Below are 20080 nucleotides of genomic sequence, written 5' to 3' on the forward strand. Positions count from 1 at the left end.
AATGCTCAGATTTCTTTTCCAAGCTTTGCATCCCACAGAAATGGGGCTTATGGGACCATAACACAGTTCTGACTGTCCATCCATCCTCTGCCACAACTTTGGAAAGGTTGGCCAGTGTCAACCAGATTTGACAGAAGGTCTCAAATACATCAGAGGCCTGTTTTGCAAAAGAGGAAAGACCCATGGAGGGAAACCACAACGTGACCCAACCGTGCTGGGACCCATCCCACTGCAACGTGATTCAGCCGCAGCGAGAGGCACAGGAGGAGCCGCGTGGGACAGAGCCATGGAAAACTTGGCTTCTGCTGCTCAGGGAGCTGTTTGTTATTTTTAAAGGCTGGGAACTATCTCACAGTCCTTGGTGGTCGTGGTTGCTGCATCTTGCAGCCATCACCACTTCAGGTTTCACATCCAGCTCTGCCCTACACCTCCCGCAGCAGAGAGGACATTTCGTCTCAGTGTCTGCCTGGGTTCACACGTCATGGAGGCTGTGCATCAGGCTTAGGGCATCTGTTAGGGAAAGTCCCTGGCTGGTCCTGTGCAGCTCATCCTCCCTGCATGCATTTTAGGCCGACCAGGCTGGCGAAGGCACAGGAACAGCTCCTGATTCAGGGAGAGCCCCTGAAGGTTTGCACAACGTACCTGGAAGCCAAGCAAAGAGCCTGAAGGAGGAGCAGACCTTCCCCTTCTCACCTGAGCCCACTAGTAAGATGCCTCCACCACCTCTACTACCCTTGGTGTAGACGGGCAGTGAAGAGCACGTACCCTCCCTTCGCTGCTGCTTTCCAGCCGCAAAGGTCCCTCACTGATGCCCCAGAGTGAGTAGGAACCCACAGACCTGTCTGGCCCTGAGGCAGCCCCCTGCATCCCCTGACATCCCCCACCTCGTAGCCACCCCACCAGAAAGAAACCAAGACAAGCTGGAGGGGTTTGATTGATTTATCCACTGAAGATACAATTTTTTGTTTAATAACACCATTCTGTCTGGTTACAAACATACTAAAAACCTACAAAAAGAAAAACAAGTTACACCCATCATACACGAAACGGCATGTATAAAACCAGCACGGAAGCGCCGAGAAACACGTACATGAACAGTATCTGCAGCAGTAACAGGAAAGACACGGAGTTACATCAGACCACGCCGGCTCATGTCTGTGGGTCACGGTGGGACTGGTTAAGACATACTAACAATTAGAGACAACTTCAGCTACGGAAAATAATTAGCGTCGCAGTCTGTTAAACAGGTCAGACCCAGGCGGGTAGTTTTATCCCTCCCTTTCTGTAAGTTGGTCCAAGGTTAGCTCATGGGTTTCCCTTCCACCCATCTGCCTGGCATCGCTGGTGCTGGCCCCGAGCAGTCCTGACATCAGTGCACCAGGGCGGCTTCCCCACGGCAAGGGGCAGGGACAGCTGAGCTCTGGCACCAGAGTCCAGCCAGCCGAAATCTGGTCCCCACTGAAGTCGCTGGGCACCTCCCCAGAGAGTGGGGAGACACTGGGATCCCCTTTACTGGGGCAAACTGGAGCAAAGTGGCAGAGACATAAGAGGATTCTCCCGGGAGAGCCTGCGGCTCGGCTGCCTCGGGGATTTGTCTTGCCATAAGAGAAGACAAGGGTGGTGGCACAAGGTCTTTAAGGGCTCCTTGTCCGTTGGGCCCTGGTGGCGTTGGGGTGTCTCTCTAGCTGGCCGGGTGCGGATGGAGCTATACCTGCCATGGGTGTTGGCCATAGGGAGGGGGGGACAGGGTGGACGGGACCTGTGTCCCAACCCAACACTTCCCATTCCCTACAGCACTGAGCTCCCTCTGATCAAACGCAGCGTTGAACTTGGGGTGTGGGGGGGCCAAGCTGGTTAATATGAGCAGGTATCCCCAAAGAAAGCCAGGATGAGGTGCTCGGGGGGGACTCAGGGACATCCCACACACACACACTTGGCATTCATCTGCTGCTGGCAGGGAGCACAGACTTTGCCACCCGGGTCGCGGGTCCAAGCCCAGCCCTGATGCTAATGCAGAGGCACTGGCTGAACCAGGGGCCGCATCCTGCCCTGGTTACAGAGGTGGCAGCTCTGAGCTGAGCTCAGCTGGCCTGTGTGGGGCAGCCACAACGGCACGGGCATTGGAGAGGAGCAGAGTGAGCAGGAGCAGTCTGGCAGCATCCCTGGGAAGGTGAACGGGGCTGGGGGACATGGGGGTCCCCCCAAGGCAGGGGAGAGACCAGCTGGTCCCCAGCATGTGCTGGTGCCATGCCCTGAACCCCCAGATTCTTGCCCATGAACTTTGGGGGGACAACTTTACAAGTCAGTCCCTACCTCCCAACACCAAGGAGGGCAAAGCCAAGCCCAAAGTGTGGCTGGGCAGTGCCCTTATCTCAGCCCAAGCACACCAGGAGGGGAAATGTGAAGCCTCAGTGAGCAGGGCCTGAAGGGAAGGGGGGAATAAGGGGTTCCCCAGCCGGCTGCGGTGGGTTCAGGGGGGGCAATGGGGCTGGTGGTAAGAGGGAGCAGCTGTGCAGGCATGTGCATGCGTGTGTGCCGGAGAGCCACACTCAGAGCCAGGACCCGGCCTCCCTTTCTGCTCTTCTGCACAGCATTTATCAGCCCTGTCATTCCAGAATGGTATTTTTTCCTTTTTCTGTTCATTTTCATCTCTCCCCAGATGAGAATTTTCCCTGATTTAAGCAATGCCTCCTCTGCTGCGGGTGGCGAAGAGGGGGTGTTTGCTTTATCTCTGTCTCTTCCCCTTGCAAGCTCTGCTCCGGCCGCCCTCCCTGCTTCATTTTACTTCCTACAGAGCTGGTAAAAATAAACATGTTTTTGTTTGCATATACTTGACTGGACTGCAATTTGGCTGATGGGGGGGCTCCTCAAGGGACAGCAGCTGCACGCATCTGGATTTGCTTTAGAAAAATGTGCCTGGAAAAAAACTCAAGCCAAGCACACACACGCGTGGGTGCACAAGGTCATGGGTCAGTTTTTTGTAGGGATGAAAAAAAAAAGAAGAAAAAGAAACCAAGGCCAAAAAAAGAAACCAAGGCCAATTCAAAGGTGAGGTGGGGGGGGACCTCACTGCTGCTCCCCCAAAGCCAAGGCACTCGGGTGGGTTGGGCACGAACATGAGAACTTTCCAGCCACCCCAAAAATTGCTTTTCCTGCTGACCATGACTGAGCCCAATTTTAGTTGTGGGAAGGGAGAGGAACGGTTTGCACTGCAAAAATAAAATTCCCACCTGGAGAACATTAACCTCAAAGGTTAATGTGTGAACTTTGTCTGAAGATGAAACATCCCTGTACGGAACCATCCCTGGCTCAGCATCCGCAGAGCATGGGGAGTACATGAACTCATTAAAAAAATGCGCTGCTGGCCCCGAGGTTTTGGCAGAAATCAGTGAAGTTGTGCTCATGAGAGTCCCGTGATGCACCCAGAAAAACATCTAAGAGTCTTTGCTCCAAGCGATCGCTCTCCAGTCTTGCACTGGAGCAAAGTCAATGACTGAACAGGTCTTTTCCCATCTGCACAGGCCTAATCCTGACCGTGGCCAGCAGCTGCCATTTGAAGGGCGCCTCTGCCAACCGTGCAAAGGACAAGCAGCTGCTTTGACATTTGGACGTGAGCCGGAGGCATCAGCTGCTGGCGCCTTCACGGGTGCGGGCTGGCGGACTGAATTTCAGGGGTGCTGACTCTGAACGACAGCCACCCTATCAGCGAAGCAGCATCACTTGTCACCCTGTGCCTGTCCCTTCCTTTATAAACCCCTTGACCTTGCACACTGCCACGCCAAGGACAGCCATGCCCCAAGTGGTTATTTCCACCCAACCCTCTGTGTCTGCCCAGGACATGCCATCGCTCCTGGCTCCATCGCTCCTCTCCACCTGTTTTACCGTGGGACACAGGGAGGAAAGAACTGCAAGGCCAGAGCGAATGGCTGTAGTGACATTAGTGGAGTTGTGGGGATATTTTTGGAGTTACCCTGGTCCCAGGGCTCTGCAGGAAGGCGAGGGAGTGCTGGGGAATGCAGTCAAGAGGTTTAGAGCCCTCCCCAAATTCCCTTTGCCCAGAGCCAGGGCACAGGGTGATGGCACAAACTCCCGGCTGCACCTAAGTGAGTCCAGAGGAAGCGGAGAAGACATTTTCCCCAAAGAACACCTCCCCTGCTGCTCTGAGCAGCAGTCCCTGGGGTTGCTGCCCAGCCAGGGGCTGTGCCACCACCTTGACACAAGTGATGGAAGGGGCAGGGCTGGGCATTTGCCCCTCTGTACAGGGTCCCACAGATCCCGAGCAGAAACCTGCTGTTACAGCCAGCGGAGGAAAGGAGAAATCCCCATGAGAGCTTTTCTGGGAGTGGGCACACAGTGCTGGCCACTCCCCCGGCAGTGCCAGGGCTGGGGGGAAGAGGACCCCCCCTTGGCACGGAAGCAAAATACCAGAAACAGGCAAAACAAGCTATTCCCTGGGGATTATTAAAAACACAGATGAACTGGCTGCAGGTGAGCAAAGCAGGAGTTTCTGGCTGGCTGCTCCGGGAGGGAGGTCAGCCCCTGGGAGAGTTGCTGCTGCCCCCTCCAGCAGTGTCCCCACGGCGGGCTGGTGGGGGATGTCCCCAAGGTGGCTGTGGGGATCCCAAGCCAACAGCCAGGACAGGAGCTGGTCTTTCCTGGAAAGCTGCCAGCTCTCCAGGGCAGTAGTGGAGTGAGGCCAGAGGAAACCTCAGAAGGGAACTCCCCGTCCCACTTCAATAGGTAACATTGCCCTTAATGATAGAGCTCTAAAAATAACAGAGACATTTTGGGAACTACTGGGTGACAAGGATAGCAAACCTTCCTAGAACACCTGATGCTTCATCCCCGATCCTTTGCCAGTCAGTCCCCGGAGGATCTTATAAATCCAAGCACGTGTGTGCAGGAGGCAATGGGGCTGCTCCTCCTCCCTTTTTTGTAACCGAAGGGGAAACCAAGGCAGAAGCCAAGCAGACTTGCCCACAGCTTCAGGAGGAGTCGGTGTTGAAGGCAGGACAAGTGCTGCGAGCCCTGCAGCCATCTCTCGTTTTGAGGGGGGCTGTGGGGGGCCCTTTGCCAGGCACGGGTGGGAGCACTGCCAGCTCCTGAGGAGGGACACAGCTCCTGCGTGGGTTGATTTCTACCAGGCACTTTATTTGAAGGAACCCAGTTTCACCAAGAGGGCAGGAATATGCTCTATATAACAAGTTATTTATTAATTTTAACAGAGCAGGGACCTTTCTTCACACCCAGGAATCCCTCTGCTACGTCCACTTCATCCTTCCACCTCCTGATCACAGCCTGAGCCCCTCTTCTCACCGAGCGGGGCAGATCTGCCCTGGCCCCACATCCCTGCACTGCCCTGCTGCTGGCTGCCGGACAGACAGACGGACGCACGCCAGCTCCCAGGGCAATGGCACAACGTGTGCCACCCCAGCCCATCCTCAGCACACCCTGCTGCCCACGGGAGCTGAGGGGAGGCGGGTGGGCTCACCAGCACCCTGCACAGGGATCCCACCTACACGCTGTGCTCTGAGCCGCAAGGGGAGGCAGCCCAAAGGCATCCCCCTCCTTCCCCACTCTCTCGCGCTGAGGGAGCACATCTCTCCCACCCCCTCGCTCCCCTCAGCCCCCCAGGAGGGTTTCCAACAGCCAGCCAAGGAGAGGGACTGGGGGTGATGGGGGAGGCGAGGGCTGCTGCCAGCCCACGGTGCAGGGTGAGGGGCAGGTGAGAGCGGCTCCGACTGCAGCCGTCAGCCCTGCCACCCTGCCAGGGGAGTAGAGAAAGTGCCAAGCAAAGTGTTTTCAGTGCCAGCCAGGCAGCCGGCGGTCCATATAAGCGTTGCACCCCCAAAAGCAAGGAGCCAGGTTTACCCGGGGGCTTTGCATGGGAAACAAGGGTCATGTTGGTCATCAGCGGACGGGGCTGCACGTCACTGCTGCCCAGCAGAGCTTGTGCAAGGGACTTTGAGATGGCGCAAACGAGGTGCAGGGCTTGGGAGGTGGTGATGGACAGGCCAGGACAGCAAGATGGACCCAATGCTCTCCCCTCACACTCTGCATCCCCTTCCAGCGTCCCCTACAACTGCTTCACCCCGACCCACCCACACCCTTTGTGGTTCTATTTTTTTGGCTTATTTAGTTTGTTTTTAAACCCCATGGAGATCAAATTGTGACTTGGCAGCTAACGGAGCTGACCCTACCGGGCTCCCCAGACTGAGCGAAGATCTTGAGAAGAGACCAGAGTGAAGTCCTGGGGTGAGCGAAGCCCTCCCTGCCCCTCGCCTGGCCCCGCCGGCCGCTCACAGGGTGGCAGTGGGGTACTGCGCCCAGCCCACCTCCTTGTACGCCGCCGTCACGTGGGTGTAGATGAGGGTCCTCATCTTGGTCCAGGCACCGTGCGCCTCCGGGGTGAAATCGTTGGCATATTCTTCAGCAATGACCTCCAGCATGACACCAGTGAGTTTCTGGAAGGAGGCAGACAGCGAAGGGTTACTAACTCTCCAGGGAGCAGCTTACCGCAAATTTAGCTTTTTCCTACAAAAACAATTCAATCCTATCGCTGAGTTCTGGGAATGACAACCCTCTGTGGGACAGACGGATGTTCAGGAGGTCTGTGACACCCCAGGGATGAGACAGGGCTGGCAAACCAGCCTGCCCAGGCAGGGGGGAGGCCGAGACCCAGGCACAGTGCCATGCTGCTTGCACGTTCAAGCATCTCCTGAATTTAAGCACCTCAAATTATTTAGTCCCTTCTACCATGCTTGATTTCTAGAAGAAAAGACATATAGCCACAACCATGCTGAAGGGGCTGCAGGCAGGTGGGGTTCCCTGGGTAAGGTACTTGCTGCTCCCACGTCAGCTGTGTTTGGGAATGGGGTGGCATCACAGGGGGACACTGCGGCCACAGGGCGAGTGACCCCCACGACCAGCCAACCTCATCTGGGAGAGGACAGGCAGCACCAGCACAGCTCCCTCTCTCCTGCCCTCTGCCTAATTTCTAAAGCATCCCAGATATTTTGTTTTTTGCTCCTATCCTTTACCTTAAAGTAGATGGGCTCCACTTTGTGCTTGAGGGCATGGGCCTTGCCCACCAGGGCCAGAACAGAGGAAACCTTTTCGGAGTCATTGAGGTTCTCCACCACAGTGTTAATGGCACCCATGACCCGCCGAGCATGCTTACGCAGTTGCAAGCTCCTCTCCATCTCCAACGGGTCGTCCATGTGCTTGAACTGGCTGAAGTACTGCTTGGCCGAGGGAAAGTTGACAAAAAACCTTCAAGAAATAATAGACATGAAATACCATCAGCAGGGCGAGAACAGGCTGAGAGGTTAAAGCAAAGCACAGAGTGGTGGAGATGCTGGAAGCACCCCCTTGCATCTAACACAGCCACGACTGGTTTTCTCATTGAATTCCCCAGGAGCTGTGGCATTCAGCTGCCTCAAAATCAGCAGGTTAATGCCTTTCTCCCCAGCCTCCCCTGGCTGCTACAAGGGCATCACAGCTGGATATTCATCTACAAAGCAAAGGCAAGACTGAGTTCTTAATACCCAGAAACTGCACCCAGGTGTGCCAGATGCTGTGTACATACCCACATACATCAAAATCTCACGTCCTGTCTCAGAGAGCTGGAGATGAGCATGAAAACCTCTTTTTATCCCAGTCAGCCTCTCCCTGCTTCTCTTCCCCAGTCCCACAGCAGCTTCTAGGCCTCATGGGCTTTATTCCTGCATTGCCACCCAAAATAGTCTCCCCCTGCCCGGGATACCCCCATCTTTCACAGATCAGCCCCACCAGCCTCCAGCAAGATCTCAGCCCTGAGCTCACATCACTGCTCATCTGTGCCAGGAGCCATTTCCCCCAACACAAGGATACCCCAAACATCCAGCCAGCCTCTTGGAGGTGCTGGGGCCCCTCTTTTCTACTGGATTAAATCAACCCCAGTGAAATGCAGCTGAAGCAAATGAAGTTGTGGTTGCAGCTGATGTGCTGAGCTCCCCAGGGAGCTGGAGGGCTGGGGGAGGTGTGGGGGGGGTGGATTTGAAGGGCATAAGGTGACAGGGTGCAGGGGTGGGACCACCAATGCCAGCATTGCAGCCGGTGGTTCTCAGCAGCCAGGGATGACACTGGAGTTGCATGAATCATCCCTTTCCACCTGATTTACATGGACAGAACCATGTCAGTGTTCGTTCTCCCCTTTCACTGGGCTCCCTCCCTTTGACGAGGTTCTCCCTGCCTTCTCCTGGCGCCCCTTTGCCTGGACCAGTGAAGGACGTTCAGGAGGTGGCAGGCGGCTCCCAGGGCTGTCCCCCATCGTCCCTGGCCCCAGACAGACTGCCTCCTCCCCACTCCCAGGCTGCCGTAACCCCCTCCCCAAGCACCATCCCAAACCATGTGAACCCATCCCACCCTTTTTCCCAACCATCACTACCTCCCTCCACGACCAGGTGGGATCTTCTTCCCTCCTCACCATTCCATGAATATTCACAATATTGAGGACCAGGCTCATTTACCACTTCTTTATCCTCCTTTTCCCCTCTCCCTTCCTTCCCCCGCTCCCTTGGCTTGTGAAAGCTTGGGGGCATTGCCAAGGAAGCGGCATGAAGCAGTGCCTGGAGTGCACCACCGCTTCTGTTGCTTCCCCGAGGCATCTGGGATTCATCAGACGGCCCAAAATAGGTTTTGGAGGTGTGAAGAGTGTGTGGCAGAAAGGGTGGGGGAGGAAGGAAGGTGGAAGGGGGAGACAAGGTGTTGCTTTTAAAACCCAGAGGGGACCTGTGACAAAACTCCTCTTGTTATTGTGCAGCCTCCTCCCCAGCAAAGCTCCTTCTGACACATCTGGTCCCTGTCGGGAGGAATCATTCCCAGGCCTGGCTGTCTCCAGCTCCTCTTGCCACAGAGATACTCAGTCCGTACCCTTCAGCTCAGAGCTGTCAGAGAGGTGGTTGGGGATAGACACGGGTCACCTGGCTGGGGGACAGAGCTGGCTGACAGCACCGTTCCCAGGATTCAAGACTTCTGCCCTGAGCATCTCCCAACAGAAAGACAAATGTTCCTCTCTGTTTTAATGGAACCATTTTTTCTATCCAGCCCCAGCATCCTTCTCCCCCTGCCCCCCCAGCCCTGTTCCTCCCCACCTCTGTGCAAGCCGGCCCTTGAGATCAATGCCCTCCAGCTATGGACAGCAGACACCAGTCCGAGCTAAGGGTTTTGCCATCCCTGCCAGCGGGTCTTTTCCCCCCTCACTGTCCGGCTCTGGAAGGCATCCCCCTGGGTGCTGGGAGCAGAGGGTGCTGCTGGAAGTGGGACCTGCTGCCCACAGTCTACCCCGATGCAGGGGATGGAGGCTGCCAGCTGGTCAGTGTGTGCCTAACCCTCTGAATCCCAAACCATCGGAAGTTCCCTGAAAAGCCCCATTTGATCTTCAGCTCAAGGGCATGGTGTTGTGAAGACCCAGGGAATAGCTGAGAAAAAATCCTGGTCTGAGCCAGGCTCTTTCAGCAGAAGGGGGACCAACTCCACATCACCAGGGATTGCAGCATCCCCCAAGAGAAGGACTGAAAGGAGCTGCTGGAGCCGATGCCCCTCAGGAGCAGGAGCTTTGTGCCTCTCCCACAGCATCACCTCCACCTCCCTGCTGCCTTTGACCACCTACACCAGGAGCAAAGATTAATTAAACCCCAAAAAGTTCCCAACTTGGGTGAGACCAGGCTAGTGAAGGACCCAGAGATTTGGTTTCCAACCTTTCCCCACTTCGCAGACCCTCAAGGCGATGCCCCCGTGGAGCTGAGCCCAGCACCTTTCCTAAGGGACCTGCATGAGGGACGGCAGTGGTGCTCAAGGGTTGTAAAACCAGCAAACCCCCGGCTCGTGCTCAACCCCGTGTGCTGTCTGCTCTCCTTCAGCGATGGAGAACTGAAACTGGGGAGCCCAAACCATCTTTGCTTCAAGTCCAAAAGCAAACCCGTGGCTGGCCAGAGACCTGCAGCCATCTCTCCTTGGCCAGTGCTTCTCTGCAGGGCTGGAGAAAGGCAGGCGCCTGCGGCAAGAACTTCTGGCCTGGAGCAAATATTTGAGTTGTCGAACTAAGAGGGAAGGAGGCTCGCTCAGTGGTAGTTGTTAATAAACAGAGAAGATTAATTTAACACAAAGGTTAAATATAACCAGAGGAAAGGAGAAAAAAAAAGAGGAAGAAATAAAATAAGTCAAACAATAGCGAATTAGAAGAGGTGTCAGTTGGGGTTTTTCCATCTACAGAAGATTTTTTGAGAGTTCAAACCTCTCAGGCTCTGGAATTTTGTTGGCTCATTATGTGTGCGTGTGTTTTGGGCTCCTTCTTCCTCGGAGTCATTAAAAAGATGATACTTACCATTGCATATCACACAAAATGATGATTGATAGAAACCAGATGCCTGCATACCGATCTCATTAAATTTCTTTTTAAGCGATTCCATTCTGCACCCACTAATTTGTACTCTGTGAGCTACATCTGGACCCAACGGACAGGATGTCAGGATTACTTTTCCTCTCTCTTTTGCCATTTTAACAGCTTTAAGGACACAACCGTTCCCAGTAGCAGAGCCAAAGGAAATAATTAAGGTGCAAAACCACTGCAGTCACTGGGAACTTGTTTCCTGGGTTTTCTGTTCAGGAAGAGATGCTGCTTCTCCTCCCATCCTCCCATCTTCCCAGTCTCCCCCCCTCTCCCCGGACCCCGCAGAGCAAACCGCACACAGAGAATTCTTCACGTCCAGCCATCCCCTTCCTTTCCCAGCTGGAAGGAGGAAGGAAGCTGCTTGTTTGATCCCCCTGAGCACCTAAACCCTTGATGCCTCACTTACCCTGTTTGCAAACTTCAGGGCAAAAATGCTAGCGAGCCCTCAAAGCTGCTGGGAGGCTTCAGCTGAACCCCCAGGCAGCACTTGTAGACTTTTGCTAGATTTTCCTACCAATGCATTCATGTTTTCTCTTGCCTCATCCCTCTACGTGGGAGAAACTCTCTCTAACGCAGCCTGGAGTCTCTCCATGTCCCTTTGCAAACCTCTCCTTCCAACTCCTTTCTGCTCGGGTGCCTACAAAGCAGCTGATAATGGGTAGGCAGGTGGTGTGTGGTGCTGCTATTTATTATGCCGAGGGCTGTCTCACCGCTTCGCCTGCACGTTCCCCCTGCTCCCCGCAGCCACCTGTAGTCTATTGTCCTATTTTCGGGCTGGGGCAGGGGTGCTGAGTGCTGCCTGTGTTTACAGCTCCCAGCCCAAGGTGAAAAAGGTCTCAGCCATGTCAATGCCACCACCCAGCAAGACAGAAAAAGGCAAATCTAATTGGAGTAAGCAGAAGATGGTGCCTGCTTGCTCCCACAGCACAGCTCTGCCCGTGTCCTCTCTCCGAGGGCTCACGGACTGGTGGAGGTGGTGGTGGGCAGCACCTCCAGCTCTGGTGCAGGAGGGCTGGAGGGCAAAGGGCCAAGCCCTCAGTCCCCACACTGATGCTATATTCAACTTCTGCTACAGCTGAGGGAGAAGAGGTGTAGCTGGCCTTCCTCCAGGTGAAGCCCACGTCCCACTGCAAAGCCTCAGGAGCAGATTCCAGCACAAGACGAGCTCGGGGGCCGTAACACCCCAGGTAGTGCAGAGCCCCAGGGCAGAGGGACCAGGACACCCCAGTGGGGCTGGGAGAGGACCCAGAAGCAAAGATGCAGCCAAATACATTTGGACTTGAGCTAGCAACCCCCGGGAGCATGTCCTGCTCACTCGTGTGTGCACAACTCACACCTCCAAGTCCTCATTGCTGTCTCCCCCTACCATGTATGTGGATTCAGCCTAAAGCCTCTTGGCTGAGGAGAAGAACCTTTAGGCTAGGGGTAAGGACAGCTTTCATCAGATAAATGAATTAACAGTGTCAAAGCGGCTTTCCCACGTGCCTCTGGTTTCCTACGGCACTTGTAATCCCCTTTGCTCAGTGCCTTCATCCACAGCATCATTCTCATCCTCCACAAGTGTGTCCCTGCCCCTCTCCACTGCCAAACCGCTGTCCCTGCCTGCATCCCTGCCCGCTGGATGCAAGCAGCTCCCAGGGACAGGGATGGCTGTGTCAGCCCCCTCCACCCCCCCACCAGCATCTCCCCCCACCCAGGCACCCTTCCTACAGCTCTGTCAAGCAGGGTCAGCACAGCTCCACGGGGTCCATGGGTGTTAGGAAACGATGGTAAAATGTGACTCTTGCCTCCGAGGCAGATGCACCGTGAGGATGGAGCTTGCTGGAGCCCAACTGCGTGTCCCCAACCCCCAGGGACAGCAGAGGGGTTTGGGGGTGGAAGACAACCCCCGGCCAGGTGGAGAGGAGATACCCCCAATTTACAAGGACGAGGTCCCTGTGCCGGGACCTGCCATCCATGCAACAAAATCTGGAACCCAATTTTTGTTGGCATCTGCCACCACTTCTCCCCTCCAATGCTCCCGTGCCGATTTCCAGCAGCCCCGGCGTTACCAGCGGCTCCACCGGCCGCTCGTCCCCGGCGCTGTGCTCCAGCAGGATTGCCAGCCAGCCAGCACTCCCCGTTCCCCGGCCGTGCTCAGCGCCTGCCAGCCCGACGAGGGCTGTCCTGACATTTCCCTGCTTTTAATGAGCGCTGAAACTCCGCAGACGGGCGCTCGCCCAGCCGCGTTCGGAGGCACAGCCCCGCTCCGCTGCAGCAGCCTCATTAATGGAGCCGGCTGCTAAAAATCCGGGGGAGGGATTTTCAGGGCTGGTATCAACACATCCAGCATGTCCTCAGCCATAGCCAGGGAAATCATCCAGGGAAACTGTTCGACCCCCCTGTGCCTTTTCTTCCCTTGGCCAGGGATGTCCTTGCAGCTCTCGGGGTGTCAAGTGGGATCTTTCTAGGCCCACACAGCTCACAAGTGATTCAAGGCTCTCCCTGGGACAGGGGATGTGGGAACGGCTCTTCTCGGGTCACCCTGAGAGCTGCTGGCAGCCCCCAGGCCACGGCTGGTGCGGGATGTGCCGCAGGGATCCCCATGCAGCCACCTTGGCCATGAAGCACCGAAAGGGCTGGGTTCAGGTGCTGTGATCAGAGAGAAAACGCAGACGTATGCAAAGGGGCTGTTTCTGGACAGAGCTCATTAAACCCACACTCGTCCCCTTCACCGCTCCTGCGTGTCCTTGTCAGCAGAGCAGAGTCCTGCTGCTCTCGGGCTCTCCTTGTCTCCAGAAAAACATCTCTCCAGCTTGACCACAATGACTCGCGAGCATGTGACAAGCCATGGGACAGGGACATCACCACCCAGAAGCTCGGTCTTGTCACTGGGCCCTTTTCAAAGCAAGATACTGCAGCACGGGGATCTCTCTGAGCTGCTTTGCTCTGAAATTTGCCCTTGAGCAGCCAGGAACAGACCCTCTTCCCTATGGACACCTCCACAAAACACATGTTGGCTTTGGGGTTCTTTAAATGTCTTTAAATGTCATTTTTTTGGGTGGATTCAATGCATTTTTTTAGATTCAGCTGAAAAAAAAGGTTTTTCTGTGTTGCCAGACTCATTATTCAGGTTCTTTGCTATTTTAACCTAAGTCTTACAGTAATGTCTGGCATCCAAGGAGTGCTTTTGTATTTCAAAGCTCTTTGCAAACTCTCTGAATCCAGGTGTGTTAGCTCAGACTAAGCAGCTGTCAAAATCCAGGGGTCTGATTCTGTGCTGACAATCTTTTTGCTTCCCCTCCTACACCTCCTGAGAGGGAAAGAGAACATCAGGAGTGATGGAGAAGGTAACGATTTTGGAAATTTGGAAAGCTGATGGGTCTGGAGTGGAGATGGAGGAAAGAGTGATGGAGAAACCCCACGGACGCAGCACAGCCTGCGGTGGCTGTGGCAGGTTGCATTGTCTGCGCTTGGCACGGCATTAACATTTGGTGTGGATTTGCCTGGAAGCTAACAGAAACTGTCCCTGGGTTTTATCCCCTGATGGGATCCATAAAGTTTTGTGGTCCCACATCTGTGACCACGGTACGTGTGTGTGGGTGTGGGAGCGAACGCGTGTGACGGCTGCGGTCTTAGCTCTGGCGTCCCGGGCTTAGTCGGTGTCTGCAAAGGAGGGAGGGTCCCGAGCCCCCACTGCTGCTCACCCCTGCTCGCCTGGGCGCCCTCAGCCCCTCGTGCTGCCAAGGGTTGGCAGCGGCAGGGCTGAGCCACCCGGGTGCTTGCATCCCCCAGCGCAGTCTCGGAGCGTGGGGCGTTGGCAATAAACCATTGCGAGGGCGTTAGGGAAAGGGGGATGCTTGGGGAGCGACGGCCGCGTGCTCGAAGGGCTCCTGCGCCGCACGGCAAGGGCTAATGCAGGTGCTGGAGCTGCTGAACCTGCCCTGCTCCCCCCACACGCCTGGGCGGCCCTGCTGTGATCTCTTTAGGGAGGAGTGTTTTTCAAAAAGGGCTGATTCCTAAATTACAGATGGGGAAAACAAGGCACAGCAACGAGTCTGGGGGCACAGGGAGGCTACGGGTGAGCTGCAGCCCAGGGCTCCCAGCTGTGCTGGCCAGCTGCCTGCTTGGGAGCGACCCAGCTGATACCACGGCCCCAAACGTGCAGGTCGAGGCTCCAGCTCCAGCTCCGAAGGGTTAAGGCTGCGAGATGGAGCCTGCAGCGGCCCCTGAGCTCTGGAGGAGGAAGATGAGCGTGGCGAGGAGACTGTGCTTCCTCCGGTGAGAGGCTCCCCACCGAGGAAATTGTCAATTAACGACATAGTTTTAACCACAGAGCGCAGATTCCCATGATCTGGTGGCTGCTCAACCAGAAGTCCCCATTATTCTTGTTTGTGTCCCCTGGGAGCACAGAGGCCCTGCGAGATGAGGGACCCCTCTATGCTGCTGGCAGGACCGCAGAGGTTTGATACAGCTTTGAGCACCAGCAGCAGCCATGAGGGCTGGGAACCTGATGCCCAGCTCTGTGCCTCAGTTTCCCCATCTGCAAAGCATGGAAAGGCTGGGGTGGAGGAGGAAGCTGCTGGGCAGGGGCTGAAGGGGGGGGCAGAGGGAGCCAGACTGCGTTCCTGGGGATACCGGTGCTGCAGCCCTCCCCATCGCTGCCTTTTGTGTGGGCATTGCTGCTTCCCTGCCTCTGCCCTCGGGGCACAGGATCAGGCTCCAGATTCATTTCGTCCCTGTATGTCCAGAGGTGCTGCAAACCCTTCCCACAGGGGAAAAAATCATTCCCTGCCCTCAGCAGCTCCGAAGGGATGGAGAGGGGACGGAGCAGGAAAGCATGGAGAGACCCTCCGCCACCAGACACGGGCAACTGTCGCAACCCCAACAGAAATGTGCCTGCTAACAGATCTGCCTGATTTTACCGGTCTGCACAGTGAAGATGCACCAAAGGGGGGCCCACGGCCGTGCATCCCCCTTCCCTCTCCCCAGCCATCCTTATGCACATCACTTTCTGCCTCAGTTTCCCTAGCAAGGCAATGAGCAACACCAGCCCTGTACCGGTAAAGCACAGCGGCTGGCTGGGGCAGCTCTCAGCCTCCAGCCCCCAAAAGCAAGCTGGGCAGGTCAGCTCACACCGCACTGACGGTCGCCCACCATCCCCTCCCCAGCCCCGACCTCTGGAGCTGCTGAATCATGTCTTGGGAAGCGGCTGCCCCCCGCGCCGCCCGGGCTCCCGGCGGCCTCCACGCATGACCCACTTCTCCCGGCGGCTGATGCCAGCTGGGAAACGCAGCCGGGAGAGCGGCGGCCGCCGGTGCTCCCAACCCTGGCCAGGGCTGCCCTGCTTTCACCAGGCACACGCTTCCCCGCGGAGCTCGGGTTGAGCTCGTGGGGGGAGCAGGGCTCGGGGCAGCAGCACGAAGCCATCTTTGGGGATGGGGTTCACCGCTGGGGGGGCAGCTCGGCCACTGGAGCTGTGGCACAGGGATGCAGGCAAGTGCGCTGCTCCAACCGGTGCTGCTGGAGGGGCTGGCAGCTCTCCTAAATTACACTGCCATCCCCGGGGACACACACTGAAAGTCCAGACCTCACTTTAAGCATCCCAGCGAAGCTCTGACTGAAGGAGACGGTGGTGGGTTTAGCTGGGATGTGCCAGGGCACACGCCATGGCCGAGCATGTAAAGGCTCCCAAGGAGCCAGGGTTCACCCTGGGAGCCAGCTCAGTCCTGCCCTGTTGGCACAGCTGGGAGAAACCCCTCACCACGGTGCCACAGCTCTCCCTGGGAAAAAAAAACAGACCAGAAACTTCTACTGGGAAAGTTTGAGTCGGGACCAGAGCTCAACCACATGGTCCTCACTACCCCTAGTCCCCAGCCCTGCTCTGAGCCCCATGACTGCACACAGGGACACCAAAAGCAGTGGGTTGCCCTGGGTGAATCCCCCATGGCATTGCCAAGAGTCCCTCAGTGCCAGCCGTGGGCACCCAGCCACCCTCCCTGTGCTCGCGAGCAGGGGGGCACCCGGCTGCGCTTGCGGACGGGGCCATGGCATGACCAGGGTGCCGGGCAAGGAGCTGGCCATGCACGGCTGCTGGCCAAGCCCCGTGCCAAAGCTCATCGGATGGGGAAAGGGGGAATTTTGCATTCTGCAGACCTCTGCCACGTGTGGGCTTCAAACCCAGCGCAGGTGGGTTTGGTGTCCCCAGCTGCGGGGGCTGCTGCACCTCCAGCTCGCCCCGGTCAGCTGCACGGAGCGGGGGGCTGTGGGGGAACGGGCTCAGCCATCAGCTGGCTCTGGGAGAAGGAAATGTTTGAGGAGGAGGCAGAGAGGGGACTCAAATGTCATTCTGGATTCTCTGCGGAGGGGTCTTGTTAGGAAAATCCCATTGCAGTGCTGGCAGCGAGCCTGGAGGGAAACCATCTCTCCTCACCGGCACGTCCAGGGAGCCTCTGCTCTCTGCAGATCCCGCGGGCTCGGGGCGTTAGCTCTCAGCCTCTTGGAAAACTTTTGGATGATTATTAATAAACAGCGCATCCATCCCAGGGGTTCTCTGAGCACCCACAGTCCCCTGCTGCAGGAACAAAACAGGAAGGGCACAACCCAGTCTCCTGTCTCCTCTCTGGGGTGCCTGGGGCTGGGTCCAGGTGGGAGCCTGGTCAGGGCGCCCTGAGTTGCTGCTCCCCGGGATGGGTGGTGGGAGCTTTGTCTCTCTGGAGAACACCTTTGCTGTCTGCCAACAGGTCAGTGCAGGCATCTTGCCTGCCCCTCTCCTTGCCCTGCCCGTCCTCCTCTCCCCTCTTAAATAAGGGAAACAGCCTGCTGCTGCTGCACCCCACTGATACCCCAAACTCCCGGTGTCTGCAGGAGCCTGTGGGATTCCCCCTCGGTGCTTTCCCGGGGTACCCGGACAAGGGTTGCGCCCCCAGACAACACAAGAAAAGCCACCTGCCTCTGTTCCCCGCCTCAAGAGCATCTCCCCTGTTTTGGTTTCAGATGCAGACACGGGGCTTGCGAGCTGTCACACAGCCCCACCTCGTCGGGCGATGCTCCGCACCCCACCCCCAGGGCAGCTGGGTCCCTGTCCCCTGTCACTGCCCCCCTCTCCTGCCTGTGCCCCCCACACCCCCCTGCCACCGCCAACTTCAGCGCTCTCCTTCCCGCCGACGCTGCCGCCGGAGGGACAGATGGTGCCCTCGGAGACACACCTGCTTGGGTTTTATCTTGGCTCCCAACTTGCATTATTTCACCCGCCAGCCTGCTACGTACTGATGCCATCCGCACGCAGCTAACTGGGGGGGGGGTAAAAAAAAAATACCCCCAACCCACCCAAGCCCGGCACCGCTCTCCCCCGCCCTCTGCCGTCCCCCCAGCTCTGTCCGCAGGCTAAGGTGACCTTTGCGAGGGAAGCTGCTTTCCCCAAAGTCCCCGGCAAGGCTCCCCCCGCTCCCCCCGCTGCCGCCACCCGGCTCAAAGGTGTGGAAATCAGAGGAGTGCTGTGAAACCCTCCCTGCTCCCAGCCAGCGAATACACCCAGCCAGCTCCCCACTCGCTGTCATTCATTTCAGTTCAGTTATATATATTGTTCTGCCTCTTTCTCAGCTATAAAGAGATTTAGTTGGCTTTGCTGCTTCCTTTTTTTGTTTGTTTTTTAAATACCTGATGAGTATGGAGACCCCAACGTCCTCGCAGTTTGCATATACTCTGCTCCATGTCTCTTGAATAACCTTTTTTTCTGCGTCTGAAATCTCTTCACTTCTTTCCCATCTCTCAATCTCCATTTCTCCCTGGACTTTCTCCATGAAAAACAGCCGGCACGATCCTACGGGAAGCCAGGAGGAGATAAAGAGAGATGTGTGTGAGCGGGTATATCCTGCGAGAAGAGACAAGGTGTTTGCTCAGCGGCCGTGCGGGTGCTGGCGGCTCTGCCGACGTGTGGATGTATATGTGTGTGTGTGCGAGCGCGGCTGCCTGTCGGCGTGTTTATATATGTAATTTAAAAAAATATCCTGGAGGTATGATGCATGCGATTAGATTTCAGATCTCCTAGTGCTGTCCACGGCTGTAGTTAGCTTCAGCTCGGCTCGGATGTGTGTGGCTGACTGATGAGGAACTGCCTAAAAGTAAAATATTCAAAGGCATTGCAAGACCAGCCTCTTTACCAATGTGTGAACGTGAGCTCACTTTCTCCCTCTCTCCTCCTCTCTCCCACTCCTCCCTCCTTCCCTTTTTTTTTCTCCCCAAAAGGGAGGGATGAAGGAGATGTTCTGGGCAACATCAGGACGGTGCTGGTGGGGGGAGGTAGGGCTGGAAGTTTTTTTTTTCAGTCATTGTAAACAGCTCAGAGGAAATTCAGAATCCAAAGTGCCGAGTTAAAGTTATCGCAACCGCTGGCTGCGCTGAGCTCTGCCTTGGCTCCCCCTTATTTTGCAGGCGGTTGTGTTTTGAAGGACAGACCCTCGCCTGCCTCTGATTCTTGGGCTGCACGGAGAGTCGGGGCGAGAGGGGAGTGCGAGGCACCCCCACCCGCCAGCATCTCTCTGCCACCCAAAAGAGATCATGGTCTGTCCCATGGGGACTTTTTTAATGATGAGAATTTGCTCTCCCTTCACATGGCAGGACTCACTTGTAAAGGGATCCAGAGTTAAGGCAGTTGTGAAAGGAATATATTATTGTTGTTCTGCGATTGCATCGCTCCTGGTAGCGTCTTGGCAGGGATGAGGAGCGCGGGAACACCTCCACGCCAGGCTTCCTGCTGCCTTCGTGTGTGTGTTTTTGGGCTGTTTTTTTACCCAAATGCCATTTCCAGCTCCCTGACAATCCGGCATATTAAACCCGCAGCACAGTCCATTTGCACAGAGAGAAGGAAAATACTACAGAGACTTGTAATAACCAACAATCCCCCAGAGGGGGATCAGAGACAAGAGAAGCAGCCTGGTGTGCACAGCTGCCTCCCGCACCAGACAGACAGACGGACAGACAGGCTGAGGGTGCAGCTCTGACACCCAGGCAGGCAAGGGCTGGGGGGTGGCTGAGCCCCTTTTGGGGGCTGGAGTTTTGTTATTGCAGATCTGTCGAGGCTTTTTGCTGTATTTCTCCTGCAAACCAGCCTCGGCCACCTCCCCGCTAACAGCAGCCAGGCTGGCAGTGTCAGCAAATTTGCTCTTGCAGATCTAATGAGAACCGGTGGAGAAGGTGCTGCCCACAGGCCTCCCAATGTGGGTCCCCCCTCGAATTTGTGCTGGGACAGACTGGGAGCCCCACATGTCCGTGAACTCCTCGGCTCAGGGACACAAAGCTCAACTCACCTGGGAGCTGCCAAACCCAGCAGTGTAAAAACACAGCAGCATAGCCAGCCTAACAGTCGGTCATCCTTCAGGTCCCTGGTAACACTGCCACCGGCTTCCAAATCATCAGATTTTCACCTGCCAGCTTAAAGTTTGGATTTGCCTTCTGACCATTAGCCACTGGGATTAGCACCTGTGAACCTCTGCTCAAGTATTAACTACAGTGTCCCCAGGTGGCCACCACAGAGCAGAGAAACCCCCCTGAACCCAGGTTGTCATGGCCGAGTTTATTGCCCTCCCTTAAAAATGCAGGGGAAGAGGTGCTGTGCTTAGACCCAGCTTAAAACCAGAGCAAAGCTGCAATGCAGCGCTAGAGCTTTCA

General features: G+C 56.2%; 1 protein-coding gene across 1 annotated transcript; it reads right to left on the bottom strand.

Moving 5' to 3' along the window:
- Nucleotides 1–921: 921 nt before the first annotated feature.
- On the bottom strand, nucleotides 922–18548 carry CYGB (cytoglobin). The gene is made up of 3 exons (XM_074847324.1): nucleotides 18071–18548; nucleotides 7041–7272; nucleotides 922–6464 (listed from the first exon to the last, which is right to left on the bottom strand). Exons 1-3 carry the CDS (start codon nucleotides 18211–18213, stop codon nucleotides 6300–6302), a joined length of 540 nt encoding a protein of 179 aa, XP_074703425.1. The 5' UTR covers nucleotides 18214–18548; the 3' UTR covers nucleotides 922–6299.
- Nucleotides 18549–20080: the final 1532 nt, after the last annotated feature.

This window comes from Strix aluco, chromosome 21, assembly GCF_031877795.1.
Source record: "Strix aluco isolate bStrAlu1 chromosome 21, bStrAlu1.hap1, whole genome shotgun sequence".
In the NCBI taxonomy this organism is placed as follows: domain Eukaryota; kingdom Metazoa; phylum Chordata; class Aves; order Strigiformes; family Strigidae; genus Strix; species Strix aluco.